The sequence below is a fragment of the Oncorhynchus mykiss genome, chromosome 1, assembly GCF_057628025.1.
Source record: "Oncorhynchus mykiss isolate SJ-2025 chromosome 1, ASM5762802v1, whole genome shotgun sequence".
Lineage (NCBI taxonomy): Eukaryota > Metazoa > Chordata > Actinopteri > Salmoniformes > Salmonidae > Oncorhynchus > Oncorhynchus mykiss.
In genome coordinates this window covers 62885961-62907175 of record NC_143022.1, presented here as the reverse complement: position 1 = coordinate 62907175, position 21215 = coordinate 62885961, and the positions used below count along the sequence as shown (strand labels likewise).

The window sequence follows — 21215 nt, the reverse complement described above, 5'->3', positions numbered from 1 at the left end:
TATTTAAGGAGTGTTGGGTTGAAGCATTAGGTTGCTCAGAAAAGGACAAACTGAATTGCTTTCATAGAGGACTGGCTTGACCACACAATTTATTTTCATCATGAGCAAAAGCTATTGGTTTTCTACCCAAAGTTGCAAAGAAAATGTTGCGATCCATTTAATAAACACATGAGACCAGATAAATGTATAAAAGGGTGTGCTGGCAGCAGCAGGGAAAGCGGCATCTAGTGGGAAAAACCTGGTACTTAAACACTCAATTATGGTAAATAATGCAAGTGACTTCAATGGCTAATTTCTCTAAATGCGGGGGGAAATAACAACCAGATTCACAGGAAATACATCACAAGGGATGAAGAAGCAATACTGCAAACCACATCTTTAAACCACACTGAACAAAAAATACAAACAACACGTAAAGTGTTGGTCCCATGTTTCATGAGCTGAAATAACAGATCCCAACAATGTTCAACACGCACAGAAAGCTTATTTCTCAAAAATGTTGAGCACAAATTTGTTTACATCCTTGTTGATGAGCATTTCTCCTTTGCCGAGATAATCCATCCACCTGACTGCGGTGGCATATCAAGAAGCTGATTAAACAGCATGGTCATTACACATGTGCTAGTGACAATAAAAGGCCACCCTAAAATGCGCAGTTATGTCACACAACACCACAGATGACTAAACATGAGGGCGCGTGCAATTGGCATGCTGACTACAGGAATGTCCACCAGAGCTGTTGCCAGAGAACGTAATATTCATTTCTCTCCCAACGTTGTTTTAGAGAATTTGGCAGTACATCCAACTGGCCACACAACCACAGACCAAGTGTATGGAATCGTGTCGGCGAGCGGTTTGCGGATGTCAATGTTGTGAACAGAGTGCCCCATGGTGGCGGTGGGGTTATGGTATGGGCAGGCATAAGCTACGAACAACAAACACAATTGCTTTTTATCGATGGCAATTTGAATGCACAGAGATACAAGGATCTGTACACAATTCCTGAAGGTGAAAATGTCCCAGTTCTTCCATGGCCTGCATACTCACCAGACATGTTACTCATTGAGCATGTTTGGGATGCTCTGGATCGACGTGTACAACAGTGTGTTCCAGTTCCTGTCAATATCCACAAACGTCGCACAGCCATTGAAGAGAAGTGGGACACCATTCCACAGGCCACAATCAACAGCCTGATGAACTTTATGTGAAGGAGATGTGTCGCGCTGGATGAGGCAAATGGTGGTCCAGTCAGTATCTGGTGTGTTTTCTGATCCTCATCCCTACTTTTTATTTATTTAAAAAAGGTATCTGTGACCAACAGATGCATATTTATATTCTCAGTCATGTGAAATCCATAGATTAGGGCCTAATGCATTTATTTCAATTGACTAATTTCCTTATATGAACTGTAACTCAGTAAAATCTTTGAAATTGTTGCATGTTGCGTTTATATCTTTGTTCAGTATACTTGTTAAACATAGAAAACTGATACTGTATACTGGTGATTGGGGTGGGATTGGTGTGGGGGGGTGGGGGTCCGTGGATAGCTTTTGACCATTTTATTGGATTCCTAATGTCTTACCAGGTTTCGATACTGAGACCAGTTTGACTTGGCAATGCGACAAACATTGATAATCTGGTTAGTTTTTGGTTCACAATTTACTTTTTTAATCATCATGATTTATTTAAACAGTAATGTGCAATTTACCAAAAATAAACCAACAACAGCACGGGACTGCCTATGGCAGTGTGTGTCAGGACTCGATGTTGAACACAGTTTGTGCCTAGAAAGTTTGTTATATCGAGTACTTATCACACGCTCGCTGCACTCATATAGCCTATAGATATTCTGTCGGGCAGTTGGTTGTTGCGTGGAGCGAAGACCGAGAGCGGTAGGGGTAGGAAAGACGTTCCAAGTTCTGATATCTACCAGTAAATGCCAAGGCGAGAATGTGTATGCAAATCAGGAATTTAAAAAGTTCCGTCTCGTTAGAATATTTGCAATGCGCAATTCAGTCATCATGGAATAGCCTATCTTGAAAATCCGACATTGCCTCTAGGCTCTTTGGTCCTTGAAGTAATTTAAGTTATCGTATCCAATTTAGAAGTTTTACTGCTCCAATATAATTATTCTGCAATTTCATTTCTATCAGATTTTATGAGAGATATTGGCACTTCTGTTTGTTTCTCGCCGTCTCAAATGAAGGGTGTTTTCCCTAGTCTGTTGCGGTAAAAACCATATGTGGTTATTATAAGCAAGACAACATCGAATGTTGCCTTCAACTTGGTTTTCCATACAATGCGTTCCATTACAAAGGGAATCGGGTTTTTAATAGCTTTTCATTTTAACACATGATACAGTATTCCCTCAACATCTCAAATGGCGAGACTGACTAGCTACCACCTGGACAGACTTCATTAGTGTGTGTGTCGGGAGCATGCAGTCGATTTAGTCAGACAATGCCAGCATTATTTCAACATATTTTAGAACGTAAAAATAGTGTGAATGTCAATGCGGCGGGTAGGCCTATTAAAATTATTATGCATGTTTGTTTTTTTTAAATATACATTTTGGGCCTATTATAGGCCATTACAACAATTCAATAGGAGATTACAATGAAGTGCTTGAAAAAGTCTGTTAAAGTCCTTGAATTTGACTTGCCAATGTCTGTATGAACCATGCATAGGCTACTAGATCAGCCCGCAACTGAACGATAAAGGGGGGGTAAAGATAAAGAGTTTTGTTCGGGGGCCAGGCAAGTATTAACCCTGCCGAAAGGAACATGGTAGAATAGATAGAGTATCGCTCCCAGACGCACACACATCAGCAGAAGAACTAGAAAGGTATCCTATGCCCTACTGGCAGAATCATGATCATTTGAATCAATCGAGTGGCCATTTGTTTTGAAAACTCCATCACAAGCGCGCTACAGAAACACTGCTAGCCAAACACAACTGTCTGGCTGGTGCACACCTTAACCGAAGGGTAACTACACCATTTTAAAATGTTTGTTTTTTTTTAAATTTCTTAGATTTTCCCCAGACCTAAACAATGGTCCCCTAGTGTGGTTTAAGCATTATTGTGGATTTAGAACATTCAATTGTGTTTTGAGAGCAAAAACCCGCATTTTCCCCCCAATTCTGCCCTCTAGAGGATTTCGCAGAAATTAACACATGGCACTTAGAAATCTGAAATAAATACATTTTGCACGTTATTTTAACACTATTTTCTATGCCGTTACAGTAAATCTATCCAAATCAATGTAAGAACTCAAGGGCATGCTAATTTAAAAAGACGGCCAGTCATTATTAGCCCAGTTCTGTATGGAATGCAGGCACATTATGGGACACAGGCCAAGTCATTATCAAACCATGTGCTGGTGCCACCAACTGAAAAAGTTGGTAACACCAGTGCCACCATTTGGAAAACGTTAGAGCAGAACCCTGCTTACTCATTGTTATGAAGAATTATGGTCCAAATCGAATGTTCAGTACCATTTATTGAAGATTATATGAATATTCTAAGTTTAAATGGACAATTTGGGTGCAATACATTTACTTCATAGAGATCAAATTACATTTCAACAAAATAATATTTTCAGGACTGCTAATCGTATTTGTTAATAACTACAGAAACTATTTCAGAACAATCTGAGAGGTTGGGTGTCATGGCTTGCTGAAATGACAGGGAATGACCCCCCCCCCTACCATCAGTACCCAGAGCAGTGATGTTGAATTATCATTCCAACTGTGTAGCTTGTAGTGCAGAGAAAGGACACATGCCAACACTATTTAGTTAGTGTCTATAAATACGTCATCTTGTTAGCAGCGTCTTAATATTAAATGTGTGCAGTAGGGTTGGGGGATATTTGGGGAGAACTCTTCTACAACATGCTACTCCAAATATCTCGATATCCGATATAATCGTTTCACACCGTTCATGACTAGATAACTACAGACTGCAATTTGTGCATATTTACGATATTAAAGTCAAATTGTAATTAAATAAGTATGGCAACACAATAAAGGCGTAGCTCGTTCATTTAGACTTACTTTTCAACATATTCATACAGCCTAACTGATAAAACCGCACCGCTTTGATTTGAAAAGCTCAAAGATTATACTCGTGTCTCTCCGAAAACATCCCTCCCAACCCCAATCAGGCCTACATTACAATAACACTGATGTTAAAGGTGTAGCTAGTCACTGGTAGGTTAGTCCTGTAGTTTGAATTTACTTTGAAATTCAATAAATTCAATTAATTTAACCTATGACACGGGGGGGGGGGGCAATTAAGAGGTAAGGACTAACCTACTAGTGATTAAGCTACACCTTTACCATCCGTTTTTCCACTACAACCTATGTTACTTAGATGGGACAAACTGCCCTGCCCTGCCCATCTATGTTTGAATGCGTTTTCATAGGAATGTTCTAAAGTTGGTGTTGGCAGCCTGGATAAATGAGGTAAATTTACAGGTAGAAGGTGTGTTTTTACCGTATCCTCTGTTTGTAGAACTCCACATCTCCGTCGTCTTTCTTCATCTTCTCTTTTCCCTTTTTCCCTGTACCCTTGTCTTCCTCTGAGCTGTCAGGGTAATACTCCTCGTCACACTCTCTCCTTTTCCCCTTCTTCCCCCCTTTTTCTTCACTCTTCTTCCTGTAGGGCTTTAACTCATAGTAGTCAACCTCATCCTCCTCTCCCCAGCCCTCATCTCGGTCCTCCCACTCTTCTCTCTCGGGGTCCATCAGTTCATCACTGGGGAGGTACTCAGACCCCTCGCTGTCCATCTCATCTCCTCCAGCTTCAAGCTTCGTCCTGGGCTTGGGGATCGGCGTGACCTTCTTAGCCGGGGCCTTAGAGTGGGCCTTCAGAGCGGTCCTCTGCAGCTTACGCATTCGCTTCTGGAGCTTCTTATCCACAGAGTAGGAGGGGAGAGCCTAGTAATGGTATGAATGATGATAAGCATAGTCATAATAATAATAATAATAATAATAATCATGAAATGCATTAAGATATAATGCTTTTCACCATAAGTAGCCATAGAGTCACAGATTCAGGAATTAATGGTACCTAAATCTCCACACACACACACACACACACACACAAAATCACCCACCGCTTCTTTGGTCTTTTTCCCTTCCTTGCCCACAGCAGTCTTCTTCTTCTGCTTTAGGGGTGCAGGTCTCTTCCTGTCCACCGCCATCTTAGCTTGGTCCGCCAGGTACTGAACAATAAAACAATCAATCAACCTATCAACCAATCAACCAATCAATGAAAAAAATGATCCACCTACAGCGTCGAAGCCAGAGTTTTCAGACAGCATGAACTTGCGTGGTTCCTTCTTCTCCTCCTTCTGAGGGACCCTCGTTCCAAACGGTGTCATGTGACCCGTCCGGATTAGCTCCTCCCACTCCGTCTCCTGAGCCGGCATCAGCATACTGCCCAGAGTAGATGGGCCGGGCTCTGTTAGAACAAAACAGGTTCAATATTTTAATGTTTACATACTGTTTTACCCACATTTTATGTATATACTGTATTGTAGTCATGGCTCGTCCTACTATAACTACTGCTGTACACACATTTTCTATTCATATACTGTCTATACACACCATTATATATACACACACCATTATATATACACTGAACAAAAATATAAAATGGTCCCATGTTTCATGAGCTGAAATAAAAAAAATCCCAGAAACATTTCTCTCAAATGTTGTGCACAAATTTGTTTATATCCCTGTTAGTGAGCATTTCTCCATTGCCAAGATAATCCATCCACCTAAAAAAGGTGTGGCATATCAATAAGCTGATTAAACAGCATGATCATTACACAGGGAGGGAAAATAACAATTTAATCAATTTTAGAATAAAGCAGTAATGAAACAAATGTGAAAAAAAGTCAAGGGGTTTGAATACTTTCTGAATGCACTGTGTATTTTGGTATTTCTCCCATTCTTCTCTGCAGATCCTCTTAAGCTGTCAGGTTGGATGGGGAGCGTCACTGCACAGGGATTTTCAGGTCTCTCCAGAGATGTTCGATCGGGTTCAAGTCCGGACTCTGGCTGGACCACTCAAGGACTATCAGCCATCCTGCTTTGCCTTGGTTGTGTGTCATTGTCATGTTGGAAGGTGAACCGTTGCCCCAGTCTGAGGTCCTGAACTCTCTGGAGCAGGTTTTCATCAAGGATCTCCTTGTACTTTGCTCTGCTAAACTGTCCCTCGATCCTGACTATTCTCCCAGTCCCATGTTTCTCATGGCTGAGAGTCCTTTAGGTGTCTTTTGGCAAACTCCAAGCGGGCTGTAATATGCCTTTTACTGAGAACTGGCTTTCGTTTGGCCACTCAACCATAAAGGCCTGAATGGTGGAGTGCTACAGAGATGGGAGAACCTTCCAGAAGGACAACCATCTCTACAGAGGAACTCTGGAGCTCTGTCAGAGTGACCAACGGGTTCTTGGTCACCTCCCTGACCAAGGCCCTTCTCCCCCAATTGCTCAGTTTGGCCGGGCGGCCAGCACTAGGAAGAGTCTTGGTGGTTCCAAACTTCTTCCATTTAAGAATGATGGTGGCCACTGTGTTCTTGGGGACCTTTTTGGTACCCTTCCCCAGATCTGTGCCTCGACATAATCCTGTCTCGGAGATCAACGGACAATTCCTTCGACTTTATGGCTTAATTTTATACATTTTAGAACAAGGCTATAACATAATAAAATGTGAGAAAAGTGAAGCGGTCTGAAAACGTTCCAAATGCACCATACAGTGCCTTGCGAAAGTATTCGGCCCCCTTGAACTTTGCGACCTTTTGCCACATTTCAGGCTTCAAACATAAAGATATAAAACTGTATTTTTTTGTGAAGAATCAACAACAAGTAGGACACAATCATGAAGTGGAACGACATTTATTGGATATTTCAAACTTTTTTAACAAATCAAAAACTGAAAAATTGGGCGTGCAAAATTATTCAGCCCCTTTACTTTCAGTGCAGCAAACTCTCCAGAAGTTCAGTGAGGATCTCTGAATGATCCAATGTTGACCTAAATGACTAATGAGGATAAATACAATCCACCTGTGTGTAATCAAGTCTCCGTATAAATGCACCTGTACTCTGATAGTCTCAGAGGTCCGTTAAAAGCGCAGAGAGCATCATGAAGAACAAGGAACACACCAGGCAGGTCCGAGATACTGTTGTGAAGCAGTTTAAATCCGGATTTGTATACAAAAAGATTTCCCAAGCTTTAAACATCCCAAGGAGCACTGTGCAAGCGATAATATTGAAATGGAAGGAGTATCAGACCACTGCAAATCTACCAAGACCTGGCCGTCCCTCTAAACTTTCAGCTCATACAAGGAGAAGACTGATCAGAGATGCAGCCAAGAGGCCCATGATCACTCTGGATGACCTGCAGAGATCTACAGCTGAGGTGGGAGACTCTGTCCATAGGACAACAATCAGTCGTATATTGTGCAAATCTGGCCATTATGGAAGAGTGGCAAGAAGAAAGCCATTTCTTAAAGATATCCATAAAAAGTGTAGTTTAAAGTTTGCCACAAGCCACCTGGGAGACACACCAAACATGTGGAAGAAGGTGCTCTGGTCAGATGTAACCAAAATTTAACTTTTTGGCAACAATGCAAAACGTTATGTTTGGCGTAAAAGCAACACAGCTGAACACACCATCCCCACTGTCAAACATGGTAGTGGCAGCATCATGGTTTGGGCCTGCTTTTCTTAAGCAGGGACAGGGAAGATGGTTAACATTGATGGGAAGATGGATGGAGCCAAATGCAGGACCATTCTGGAAGAAAACCTGATGGAGTCTGCAAAAGACCTGAGACTGGGACGGAGATTTGTCTTCCAACAAGACAATGATCCAAAACATAAAGCAAAATCTACAATGGAATGGCTCAAAAATAAACATATCCAGGTGTTAGAATGGCCAAGTCAAAGTCCAGACCTGAATCCAATCGAGAATCTGTGGAAAGAACTGAAAACTGCTGTTCACAAATGCTCTCCATCCAACCTTACTGAGCTCGAGCTGTTTTGCAAGGAGGAATGGGAAAAAAATTCAGTCTCTCGATGTGCAAAACTGATAGAGACATACCCCAAGCGACTTACAGCTGTAATCGCAGCAAAAGGTGGCGCTACAAAGTATTAACTTAAGGGGGCTGAATAATTTTGCACGCCCAATTTTTCAGTTTTTAATTTGTTAAAAAAGTTTGAAATATCCAATAAATGTCGTTCCACTTCATGATTGTGTCCCACTTGTTGTTGATTCTTCACAAAAAAATACAGTTTTATATCTTTATGTTTGAAGCCTGAAATGTGGCAAAAGGTCGCAAAGTTCAAGTGGGCCGAATACTTCCGCAAGGCACTGTATATAGATTAGCAGTCAAACGTTTGGACACACCTACTCATTCAAGGGTTTTTCTTTATTTTATTTTTTTTCTAAATTGTGGGAAACAATGAAATAACACATGGAATCATGTAGTAACCAAAAAGTGGTAAACAAATCAAAATGTATTTTACATGAGATTCTTTAAAGTAGCCACCCTTTGCCTTGATGACAGATTTGCACATTCTTGGCATTATGGCAAGAACAGCTCAAATAAGCAAAGAGAAACGACAGTCCATCATTACTTTAAGACATGAAGGTCAGTAAATCCAGAAAATTTCAATAACTTAGAAAATTTCTTCAAATGCAGTCGCAAAAACCATCATCAAGCGCTATGATTAAACTGGCTCTCATGAGGACCGCCACAGGAAAGGAAGACCCAGAGTTACCTCTGCTGCAGAGGATAAGTTCAATAGTTACCAGCCTCAGAAATTGCAGCCCCAAAAAATGCTTCACAGAGTTCAAGTAACAAACATCTCAACAGCAATTGTTCAGAGGAGATTGCGTGAATCAGGCCATAAATGTATTTATTTCATTTAACTAGGCAAGTCAGCTTAGAACAAATTCGTATTTACAATGGCAGCCTACCCCGGCGAAAGCCGAACGATGCTGGACCAATTGTGCACCGCCCTATGGGACTCCCAATCACGGCCGGATGTGACGCAGCCTGGATTCAAACTAGGTCCTGCAGTGACGCGTCTTGCACTGAAGCAGTGTCTTAGAACACTGCGCCACTCGACTCATTGTAAAATTGCTGCAAAGAAACCACTACTAAAGGACACCAATAAGAAGAAGACACTTGCTTGGGCCAAGAAACACAAGCATTGGACATTAGACCGGTGGAAATTTGTCCTTTCATCTGTAGTCCAAATTTGCGATTTTTGGTTCCAACCGCCATGTCTTTGTGAGACGCAGAGTTGGTGAATGGATGACCTCCACATGTGGTTCCAACAGTGAAGCATGGAGGAGGTGGTGTGATGGTGTGGGGGTGCTTTGCTGGTGACACTGTCTGATTTATTTAGAATTCAAGGTACACTTAACCAGCATGGATACCACAGCATTCTGCAGTGATACGCCATCCCATCTGGTTTGCGCTTAGTGGGACTATCATTTGTTTTTCAACAGGACAATGACCCAACACACCTCCAGGCTATTTGACCAAGAAGGAGAGTGATGGAGTGCTGCATCAGAAGACCTGGCCTCCACAATCACCCGCCCTCAACCAAATTGAGATGGTTTGGGATGAGTTGGACCGCAGAGTGACGGAAAAGCAACCAACAAGTGCTCAGCATATGTGGGAACTCCTTCAAGACTGTTGGAAAATAATTCCAGCTGAAGCTTGTTGAGAGAACGGTTGAGAGAATGCCAAGAGTGTGTCATCAAGGCAAAGGGTTGCTAATTTGAAGATTTATTGAACACTTTTTGGTTACATGATTCCATATGTTTTATTTCATAGTTTTGATGTTTAAACCCATGAATGAGTAGGTGCCCAAACTTGTGGTAATAATATATATACACATACAGTTGAAGTTGGAAGTTTACATACACTTAGGATGGAGTCATTAAAACTCGTTTTTCAACCACTCCACACATTTCTTGTTAACAAACTATAGTTTTGGCAAGTCTGTTAGTGAGTCAGAAGTTTACATACACTAAATTGACTGTGCCTTTAAACAGCTTGGGAAAAATCCAGAAAATTGTGTCATAGCTTTAGACGCTTCTGATAGACCTTGAAATACATCCTACCTTCCAACTCAGTGCCTCGTTGCTCGACATCATGGGAAGATCAAAAGAAAGCAGCCAAGACCTCAGAAAAAAAAATGTGTCTCCACAAGTCTGGTTCATCCTTGGGAGCAATTTCCAAATGCCTGAAGGTACCACCTTCATCTTTACAAACAATAGGACGCAAGTATAAACACCATGGGACCACGCAGCAGTCATACCGCTCAGGAAGGAGACATGTTCTGTCTCCTAGTGGTGAATGTATTTTGGTGCGAAAAGTGCAAATCAATCCCAGAACAACAGCAAAGGACCTTGTGAAGATGCTGGAGGAAACAAGTACAAAAGTATCTATATCCACAGTAAAACGAGTCCTATATTGACATAACCTGAAAGGCCGCTCAGCAAGGAAGAAGCCACAGCTCCAAAACCACCATAAAAAAGCCAGACTACGGTTTGCAACTGCACATGGGGACAAAGATTGTACTTTTTGGAGGAATGTCCTCTGGTCTGATGAAACAAAACTAGAACTGTTTAACCATAATGACCATTGTTATGTTTGGAGGAAAAAGGGGGAGGCTTGCAAGCCGAAGGACAACATTCCAACCGTGAAGCACAGGGGTGGCAGCATCATGTTGTGGGGGTGCTTTGCTGCAGAAGGGACTGGTGCAATTCACAAAATAGATGGCATCATGTGGGAGGAAAATTATATGGATATATTGAAGCAACATCTCAAGATATCAGTCAGGAAGTTAAAGCTTGGCCGCAAATGGGTCTTCCAAATGGACCATGACCTCAAGCATACTTCCAAAGTTGTGGTAAAATGGCTTAAGGACTACAAAGTCAAGGTACTGGAGTGGGCATCACAAAGCCCTAACCTCAATCCTATAGAAAATGTGTGGGCAGAGCTAAAAAAGCGAGTGAGAGAAAGGAGGCCTTACAAACCTGACTCAGTTACACCAGCTCTGTCAGGAGGAATGGGCCAAAATTCACCCAACTTATTGTGGGAAGCTTGTGGAAGTCTACCCGAAACGTTTGACCCAAGATAAACAATTTAAAGGCAATGCTACCAAATACTAATTGAGTGCATGTAAACTCCTGACCCACTGGGAATGTGATGAAAGAAATAAAAGCTGAAATAAATCATTCTCTCTACTATTATTCTAACATTTCATATTCTTAAAATAACGGCAAATGTGCAAAGAATGGGACAGGGCAATCCAGATCCCTCTAGTGAGAAGTAACTCACCTTCGTCCACATCGTCCTCCAGCAGTAGCTCAGCCTCTATCTTCAGTGTGTCTTCTCCCCCCAGGATGGCCTGTAGTCTCCTCTGCTTTGCTCTGATCTTCTTCAATTGCTTCTCCTGCAGAGAGACATCTTCATCTTGAATATCCTCATCATCATCATCATAACCAGCCCCATCATCACTTATAAAGGGCAGATGGAGCATCAAATCAGGAGACAGAATGTGCTGTCCACAAGAGGATCTGCAACAAGCGGACACTAGTAAACTTAACAAGAGCTAATCCATTGAAGAACAATGGATCACGGCTTGCATAGCACAGCCGCATTCCTTACAGCAGTTTTCCTCACCTTGTTCTCTTTCTGCCGTCTGACAGACTCAATCTTCCTGTTAATGTCTTTACTGGAAGTAGCATAGGGAGTCAGCTGCTCTATTATCTTATTAATATGCTTCAGAGCTGCCATACATGACCTGGAACACACACACATACATTAGTACAGAACTGACACATGTGCAGCCTGACCGATACCTGCTCCAACTACAATTATACCCCAGCACCTCTTCTGTAATCTACTGCTCTACCAACCCAGGTCTAACCCTTAGACTTAGCTAGATTAATTGTCACCCAGCCTAGCCAAAGGCCATACCTGACATCGTCTAGTACAGACTGGTACTCCTTCTCCGCCTCGGCCTTGGCTGCAGCCTGGCTGGCTTCGTGTATGGCCTGGTCCACCTGCTGCAAGACCCCCTGCTCCAACACATCCTGGTCGTACACAGCGACACCCAGACCCTGTAGCTCTGCAGCCCCGGAGCTGGCACTCACAGCCTGGATAAGCTGGCGGTCAATGTGTAGCAGGGCTCCAGACTTCTTAATGGCTAAGAACGGAGTACAGACACACACAGTCACTGTCACTAAGAACAACAGAGGAGTAATGATATAATGGCACCGTAGGTCTCCACACGTTCTCCTAACCAATTGTTATTTATAACTTTTTTGTACATGTTTCTGCCACCGTCTCTAATAACCGAAAATCGCTTCTAGATGTCAGGACAACGATTACTAACCTCGTGCTAGCGAGTCGGACGTGAAGGATTTACTTCAGACTCCCGACAAGGCCCAAATCCCCGTAATTCGCATGAGAAAGAGACAGATATCGGGGACGTAGGTCGGGGTGCCTTATAAGGATCCGACAGACGAGTGTGTAATCTGTCTCTACCATCAGTCCTATTAGCCAACTTACTTGGATAACAACATAGACGAGCTACGATCACAAATATCCTACTAACGGGCCATTAAAAACTGTAATATCTTATGTTTCACAGACTACAAAGGGAAGCACAGCGGCGAGCTGCCCAGTGACACGAGCCTACCAGACGAGCTAAATCACTTCTATGCTCGCTTCGAGAAAAGCAACACTGAAGCACGCATTAGAGCATCAGCTGTTCCGGAAGACTGTTTGATCATGCTCTCCGTAGCCGACGTGAGTAAGACCTTTAAACAGGTCAACATTCACAAGGCCAGACAGATTATCAGGACGTGTACTCCGAGCATGCGCTGACCATCTGGCAAGCGTCTTCACTGACCTTTTCAAATTGACCCTGACGGAGTCTGTAATACCAACATGTTTCAAGCAGACCACCATAGTCCATGTGCCCAAGAAGACTAACGTAACTTCAATTTGCATACCACCCCAACAGATCCACAGATGATGCAATCTCCATTGCACTGCACACTGCACTTTCCCAAATGGAAAAAAGGAACACCTATGTGAGAATGCTATTCATTGACTGCAGCTCAACATTCAACACCATAGTGCCCTCAAAACTCATTAAGCTAACGACCCTGGGACTAAACACCTCCCTCTGCAACTGGATCCTGGACTTCCTGATGGGCAGCCCCAGGTGGTAAGGGTAGGTTACAACACATCTGCCACACTGATCCTCAGCACAGTGGCCCCTCAGGGGTGCATGCTCAGTCCCCTCATGTACTCCCTGTTCACTCATGACTGCATGGCCAGGTACGACTCCAACACCATCATTAAGTTTGCCGATGACACAACAGTGGTAGGCCTGATCACAGACAACGATGAGACAACATATAGGGAGGAGGTCAGAGACATGGTCGTGTGGTGCCAGGATAACAACCTCTCCCTCAATGTGATCAAGACAAAAGGGATGATTGTGGACTACAGGAAAAGGAAGACCAAGCACGCCCCCATTCTAGTCGACGAGGCTATAGGTGGAGCAGGTTGAGAGCTTCAAGTTCATTGGTGTCCACATCACCAACAAACTCATGGTCCAAACACACCAAGACAGTCGTGAAGAGGGCACGATAATGCCTATTCCCCCTCAGGAGACTGAAAAGATTTGGCATGGGTCCACAGATCCTCAAAAAGTTATATAGCTGCACCATCAAGAGCATCACTGCTTGGTATGGCAACTGCTCTGCCTCTGACCACAAGGCACTAGAGGGTAGTGCGTACGGCCCAGTACATCACTGGGGAAAAGCTTCCTGCCATCCAGGACCTCTATACCGGACAGGTGTCAGAGGAAGGCCCTAAAATTGTCAAAGACTCCAGCCACCCTAGTCTGTTCTCTCTGCTACCACACGGCAAGCGGTACTGGAGCGCCAAGTCTAGGTCCAAAAGGCTTCTTAACAGCTTATCCCTTCAAGCCATAAGACTCTGAACAGCTGATCAAATGGCTACCCAGACTATTTGTACCCCCCTTTTACACTGCTACTACTCTGTTATTATCTATGCAGTCACTTTAACTCTACCTACATGTACATATTACCTCAATTACCTCGACTAACCTATGCCTCCGCACATTGTCTCTGTATTGGTACACCCTGTATATAGCCTTGCGACTGGTATTTTACTGCTGTTCTTTATTTGTTATTTTTCACTTATCATTTTTCTTTTTTACTTAACACTTATTTTTCTTAAAACGGCATTGTTGGTAATTAAGGGCTTGTAAGTAAGCGCTTCACTGGAACATTTGAGTTTGTGAATCCAGACTATCCGTCTTCTTACCACTGCTGCCCTCCCCAGATCCAGTGCTATCTGGGCAGGCCATTGCAGGCTGCTCAGTGTCCCCCTGGCTGGTCCCAGTGATGGAGATTGAGCATCCAGCAGTTCCTCTGTTGGCCCCATCCTCCTCCATTCCTCCCGGGGTGAGAGCAGCACTAGCCGGGTTGGAGAGGATAAGAGGAACCTGGTTCTCAGTATCTTCTACTGGCATCCTGTTGCATCTTGAGACAGAAAGGTAAAACCATCTGATTCAACTGCAGTGCAAATACAGATACACACGGGGAAAGAGATGTCAACAGATTGCAAAATTACACATAGCTCTTTGATCTGTAGCTATGGCTATCCAGTTCAGAGACTATTTCAGCACTAAACTACACACTTACCAACAGGTAGATAACTAAATAGAATATGTCATGACTTGATTTGAAAATGATCAATTTAGCTCTCTCTAGCTGCTGTAGTTATTCTACTAGATTAGGTCCAATAGCTAACGTTAGCTAGATTACAAACTCATAATTTGAACGTTAGCAGAGTTGGCTAACTAACGTTAGTTAGCTATGTAACGTTTGATAGCTAGTATCAATAACGTTAGCAGTTCACTCTTGTTTTATTTAGAAACTACAAGTTGCAACCTTACTAACTAGTTACATTCCCGAGCTAGTAGCTAGCTAATTAGCTAGATAGTTGTGTAAGGAACGTTGTCGAGAGCAAATGCATTGTTGACAGAAAAGAGTCTAGTCTCGATCAATGAAACGAGGCTGATATAACGTCTCAAAGTTCGCCCATTTCACCACTTGCATTACAATTACATCGAGATACAACAAGTAATGTTAATGTCTTTAGCCTAGCTGTGATACTTACAAATCGCCAAGTTACATAACCTAACTCCTATTGTGATGCTTTCCACTAGATGGCACAGCCACAAAGTCAAAATGGGCTATATCGTATACTTTTTTTATACAAACGTATGAAAACAAAAATGTGCTTTTTAGTCTTAATTTAGAGTTAGGCATAAGGTTAACCGTGTAGATAGGTTTAAAATTACATTTTAAGATTTTTTTTTTTCTTCTTCTTCGATGAAGTTTAACGGCGGTTGGCATCCAATAAATGTGGCATTACCACCACCTACACTTATTTTCTATGGTATATTGGCGATTACACATCCCACCACCTACTATGCGTCGTGGAAACAGCGTTTCTTCTTCTTCTTCTTCTTCTTCTTCGATAGGTGTTTAACGACGGTTGGCATCCAATTGTAATTGCGCACTACCGCCACCAGCTGGACGCTGTATTGTATAAGAAACAAAAAAAAAACATTTCGGGAAAAGGGTAAAGGACATCATACAAAATAAAGCACATCAACTAAGAAAACCCATCACACTTCTTCAATAACATTCCACTCCAAAATACATCCCTAAACAGGCTCAGGGGCCTGTGATGATGGTACATTCACCGACAGGATTTCTTGCATCACCTCAGCAGTGAAATCATGAAGACACTAAAAACGTTCAGCAGCATTCACAGTGACTCCAATTTTCTTAGACTTCTTCTCCACTTGTGCTGTACAGTTTATGACCATTGCAATAAATAATACAAAGTCCACCTTTTTAACAGGTAGCATTTCACTGTCCCTCGGTTGATGAGAAACCTTCACTGGTCGTGGTGGCTCTACTACTATTGTTTCTTCCCTGCCACTCAGACCTTCCAATTTTCTCGCCGCCTCCAAATTGGACACACGCTGGACACTCCTTACCCTTGCCAGCTCATTCTCCTTCACCCTAAATGGGCACTCCAAGAATTCAGGCGCTTGCTCACATCCACAGTTGCAGCAATTCCCTTCAACTGGCATACGATATTCTTCCCTTCTGCACACACTTGACACATGACCAACTCTTTTACATTTATGACACTGAAGGGGCTTGTGCACAAAAGCTCTTACAGGGTAACTCATGAATCCTAACTTGATTTGAGAAAGGAGAGACTCTTCATCAAAGAACAGTAGGATGTTCATCCACCATACAGGTCAATCGACGTGCACCAACCACTCCATCGATATCTTCAGTTATATCCTCTACCTTTGTTTATTGCGCCACCCCAGAAATAACCCCCTTGATAGGCACCTTGCTACGGAAATCCATGCAGGAAACATTCCACTCCAATGTCTTTTTCAGTCTTTAAAACACCCTTCTTCCGCTCCAAAACATTCACACAAAAAATAAGACCCGTTCTTGTTAGTATCACCAAATCCACACTTTCCTCCAACACGTTCCAGATTTTCCTGGGGACGTTAAACAGATTTTCCAAGTAGTATTGATCCAGAACCCTGACTCCGACCAAAAACGAGTCTAGTGGTTTCCTATTTTCCAACACAGCTTTCTTAACTTATCTTGTTTTCATTTTTCATCGCCAATGTAACCCACTCATTCTCACTTTATTTACTATTAGCTTCACTTGACTCACTATCAGTTGCAAACAAAACCTCAGTTTCCGCCATCTTCCGTCCCGTCCTCAGTTCCGCTTCACATCAGCAAAAAAAACTTTTAACACATAGGGTATATTTTGTCTGGCAGCAAACTTTTGCTATAGTTCGATTGACCACTCTGACTTTTGCCACCACAATTTCCTTCACCCTTACAGGGCCCTCCAGGAACCCAGGATCACGATCTCCGCCAGAACTGCAACACTGCCGTTCTTCTACACGCCGTTCTTCAGTATACTCTGTTCGTCTGCACACACTTGAAACACGGCCAAATCCTTTACAATTTTTACACAGCGGTAGTTTGGGGACGAAAGCTCTTACGGCAAATCTTTCAAAACCAAGGTTCACATACTTAGGTATTTGCACTTAATCAATAAACGACAGGACCGACAGACCTTCTTCTTTTTCTCCATTCAGCCTGCGGGTCAGATGCCAGGCACCAACCACACTAGGAATTCTCTTCAGGTATTTAACCTAAACATCCGTCGTCACTCCTGAGATGACTCCTTTGACGGGTGCTCTACTCCGCAGTTCAAAATACAATATTCTGTTGTCCGGATTTCTTTTGAGGCCAACTGCAATCTGCCTCTGCTCGTCAGAAATACAATTAATCAAAATAAGAACACTCCTGGTCACTCTGACAGACTCCAGTTTTTCCAAGCAAAAACTTTATTTTCAACACCTCAAACTGGTTTCCCACATCTGCATCCATACTCAACAACCGCTTCCCAACAAGAAGTGATTCATTATCATTTAAGCACGCATCATCCACTCCAATTTCAGACAATTATCCTCTTTGTTCCAGTTTTTGATATTACTGTTGTCCGTTCAGAACATTCGTCAAATTTACTTGACATGCTGCTTAACACCAAAACACCAAAAGAAAGATGCCCAGGCTCCCTGCTTATCTGCGTGAATGTGCCTTAGGCATGCTGCAAGGAGGCATGAGGACTGCAGATGTGGCCAGGGCATTACATTGCAATGTCTGTACTGTGAGATGCCTAAGACAGCGCTACAGGGAGACAGGACGGACAGCTGATCGTCCTAGCAGTGGCAGACCACGTGTAGCAACACCTGCACAGGATCGGTACATCCGAACATCACACCTGCGGGACAGGTACAGGATGGCAACAACAACTGCCCGAGTTACACCAGGAACGCACAATCCCTCCATCAGTGCTCAGACTGTCCGCAATAGGCTGAGAGAGGCTGGACTGAGGGCTTGAAGTCCTGTTGTAAGGCAGGTCCTCACCAGACATCACCGGCAACAACTTCACCTATGGGCACAAACCCAAGGTCGCTGGACCAGACAGGCTTGTCAAAATGTGCTCTTCACTGACGACAACAACGTCGCCTATGGGCACAAACCCACTGTCGCTGGACCAGACAGGCCTGGCAAAAAGTGCTCTTCACTGACGCATGCCTAAGGCACATTCACGCGGTTGTGTCTCACCAGGGGTGATGATCGGATTTGCGTTTATCGTCAAAGGAATGAGCGTTACACCGAGGCCTGTACTCTGGATCGGGAACAATTTGGAGGTGGAGAGTCCGTCATGGTCTGGGGCAGTGTGTCACAACATCATCTGACTGAGTTTTATGTCTTTGCGGGCAATCTCAACGCTGTGCGTAACAGGGAAGACATCATCCTCCCTCATGTGGTACCCTTCCTACAGGCTCATCCTGACATGATCTTCCAGCATGACAATGCCACCCTCCATACTCCTCGTTCTGAGTGTGATCTCCTGCAAGACAGGAATGTCAGTGTTCTGCCATGGCCAGCGAACCTATTGGATTTGAGGGTGAGGGCTAGGGCCATTCTCCCCAGAAATTTCCGGGAACTTGCAGGTGCCTTGGTGGAAGAGTGGGGTAACATCTCACAGCAAGAACTGGCAAATCTGGTGCTGTCCATGAGGAGGAGATGCACTCCAGTACTTAATGCAGTTGGTGGCCACACCAGATACTGACTGTTACTTTTGATTTTGATCCCCCTTTGTTCAGGAACACATTATTCCATTTCTGTTTGTCACATGTCTGTGGAACTTGTTCAGTTTATGTCTCAGTTGTTGAATCTTGTTATTTTCATACAAATATTTACACATGTTAAGTTTGCTGAAAATAAATGAAGTTGACAGTGAGAGGATGTTTATTTTTTTGTTGAGTTTAGAACATAAGAGTAAAAGCCTAATAACAAATAAAATAATAATATTAATAAAAACAAAAAACAAATACCCTACCATTAACCCTACACTCAATTAAAACCTACCACCATACTCCACTATTTAAATCTATGTACTGTTACCTCAGGACAACTGCTTGAAAGGATAGGATACCACCACTTAACACATCCTGTAACTCTCCTGACGTCAAGTCTCGCACACCCAAATACCTCTCTGCACACCACCACCTCATACGTTCCATCCCTGCAGTTCAGTTGATAGCCATTGCTATAAATGCTAAAAATCCAATCTTTCTGAAGCATATATCACTTGTTGGCCTATCCCTCTGTGCTGGTACAGCTCTACTACTCACATCACTCCTCTCAGGATCCCTCCCCCTTGATCCATCTTCCTCTACTTTCTTCACTGCCTCAGCATACAACAACTTCTGCGCTATTCTAACCCTGGAAACCTCAATCCTGCCTCTCTGGTGCTGGACATTTCTGATCCCCAGCCCCATGGGCACCCCTACAATTAACAGATACTGTACCACTAATTGCCCCAATACTACACATTCCTTTGTATCATGCTCTTCTGCACAATGCTCCCACCTAGGAACCTCCCTCCTACACACTGTTGCCACATACCCATAAGCGTGACACCTGTAACAGCGTAATGTATTCAACACAAAGCTCATATGGGATAACCTATATATCCTAACATCACTTTGTCGGGCAAAGACAACAAAAAAAACAACTCTAAATGACAGACACCACTCATGCCACCCTGTCTGCCGTCGCAGCAAACAACGAGCATCACAAACACCGGGAATCTTCCCCTTCAGTTGGTCATCTTTCATATTTACCCCTACCCCAGTAATCACTCATCTCAATGGCACCCTTTCCTTGAGAGAAAAACAATTCACCTCTCTTGTCCCCATTCGTTTAACGCGGAGTGCCTGCTCCGTCTGACCAGCAGAAACACAAACAATTATCACAAGACCACATCTGGTTACCTTCACTGATTCCACAGCACCCACCCTGAAACTACAGATGGATCAGCCAAAAGGCAAAGGTCCACTTTAAAATATATTTTTTTTACTCCTACTGTCACAAACTCATTTTCATCCTGACCCTCGGTGGAAGCCTCGCGCTCTGAGGAAGAGACATTTTAGAAATCGTCAGGGTTTATTACTTTGTGGTTGTGGTAACTGGTGACAACCGTAGAGCCTTGACTTTTCACACATTTTGTTATGTTACAGCCTTATTTTAAAATGGATTAAATCGTTTTTTCCCCTCATCAATCTATACCACAATACCTCTTAATGACAAAGAAAAAACAGGTTTCTAGAAATCATGTATTAGAAATTAAAACTCAAATATCACATTTCATTTCAAGTATTCAGACCCTTTACTCAGTACTTCATTGAAGCACCTTTGGCAGCGATTACAGCCTCAAGACTTCTTGGGTATGACGCTACAAGCTTGGCACACCTGTATTTGGGGAGTTTCTCCCATGCTTCTCTGCAGATCCCCTAAAGCTCTGTCAGGTTGGATGTTGAGCGTTGCTACACAGTTATTTTCAGGTCTCTCCAGAGGTGTTCGGTCGGGTTCAAGTCCGGGCTCTGGCTTGGTCACTCATGGACATTCAGAGACTTGTCCCGAAGCCACTCCTGCGTTGTCTTGGCTGTGTGCTTATGGTCATTGTCCTGTTGGAAGGTGACCATTCACCACAGTCTGAGGTCCTGAGCGCTCTGGGGCAGGTTTTCATCAAGGATCTCCCTGTACTTTGCTCCGTTCATCTTTCCCTCGGTCCTGACTAGTCTCCCAGTTCCTGCCGCTGAAAACATCCCCACAGCATGATGCTGCCACCACCATGCTTCAACGTAGGGACGGTGCCAAGTTTCCTCCAGACGTGATGCTTGTCGTTCAGGCCAAAGAGTTCAATCTTGGTTTCATTAGACCAGATAATCTTGTCTCTCATGATCTGAGAGTTCTTTCGGTGCTTTTTGGAAAACTCCAAGCGGACTGTCATGTTGCTTTTACTGAGGAGTGGCTTCCTTCTGGCTGCTCTACTATAAAGGCCTGATTGGTGGAGTGCTGGAAAGTTCTTGCATCTCCACAGAGGAGCTCTGGAGGTCTGTCAGAGTGACCATCAAGTTCTTGGTCACCTCCCTGACCAATTGTT

General features: G+C 43.3%; 1 protein-coding gene across 3 annotated transcripts in view; it reads right to left on the bottom strand.

Moving 5' to 3' along the window:
- Positions 1 to 15679, bottom strand: part of ercc6 (ERCC excision repair 6, chromatin remodeling factor) — a 53115-nt gene extending 37436 nt beyond the window's left edge. Inside the window, exons 1-8 of one of the 3 annotated variants that reach the window (XM_021606358.3) lie at positions 15569 to 15679; positions 14397 to 14614; positions 12009 to 12237; positions 11712 to 11832; positions 11367 to 11481; positions 5295 to 5464; positions 5118 to 5225; positions 4496 to 4938 (exon numbers count right to left, since the gene is read on the bottom strand). In XM_021606358.3, coding sequence (XP_021462033.3) covers positions 4496 to 4938; positions 5118 to 5225; positions 5295 to 5464; positions 11367 to 11481; positions 11712 to 11832; positions 12009 to 12237; positions 14397 to 14604 — 1394 coding nt within the window. In that variant the 5' untranslated portion in view covers positions 14605 to 14614; positions 15569 to 15679. Of the gene's footprint in view, positions 1 to 4495; positions 4939 to 5117; positions 5226 to 5294; positions 5465 to 11366; positions 11482 to 11711; positions 11833 to 12008; positions 12238 to 14396; positions 14615 to 15254 lie in introns of all 3 variants that reach the window. The other 2 variants (XM_036981155.2, XM_021606349.3) reach the window with 2 other exon arrangements.
- Positions 15680 to 21215: the final 5536 nt, after the last annotated feature.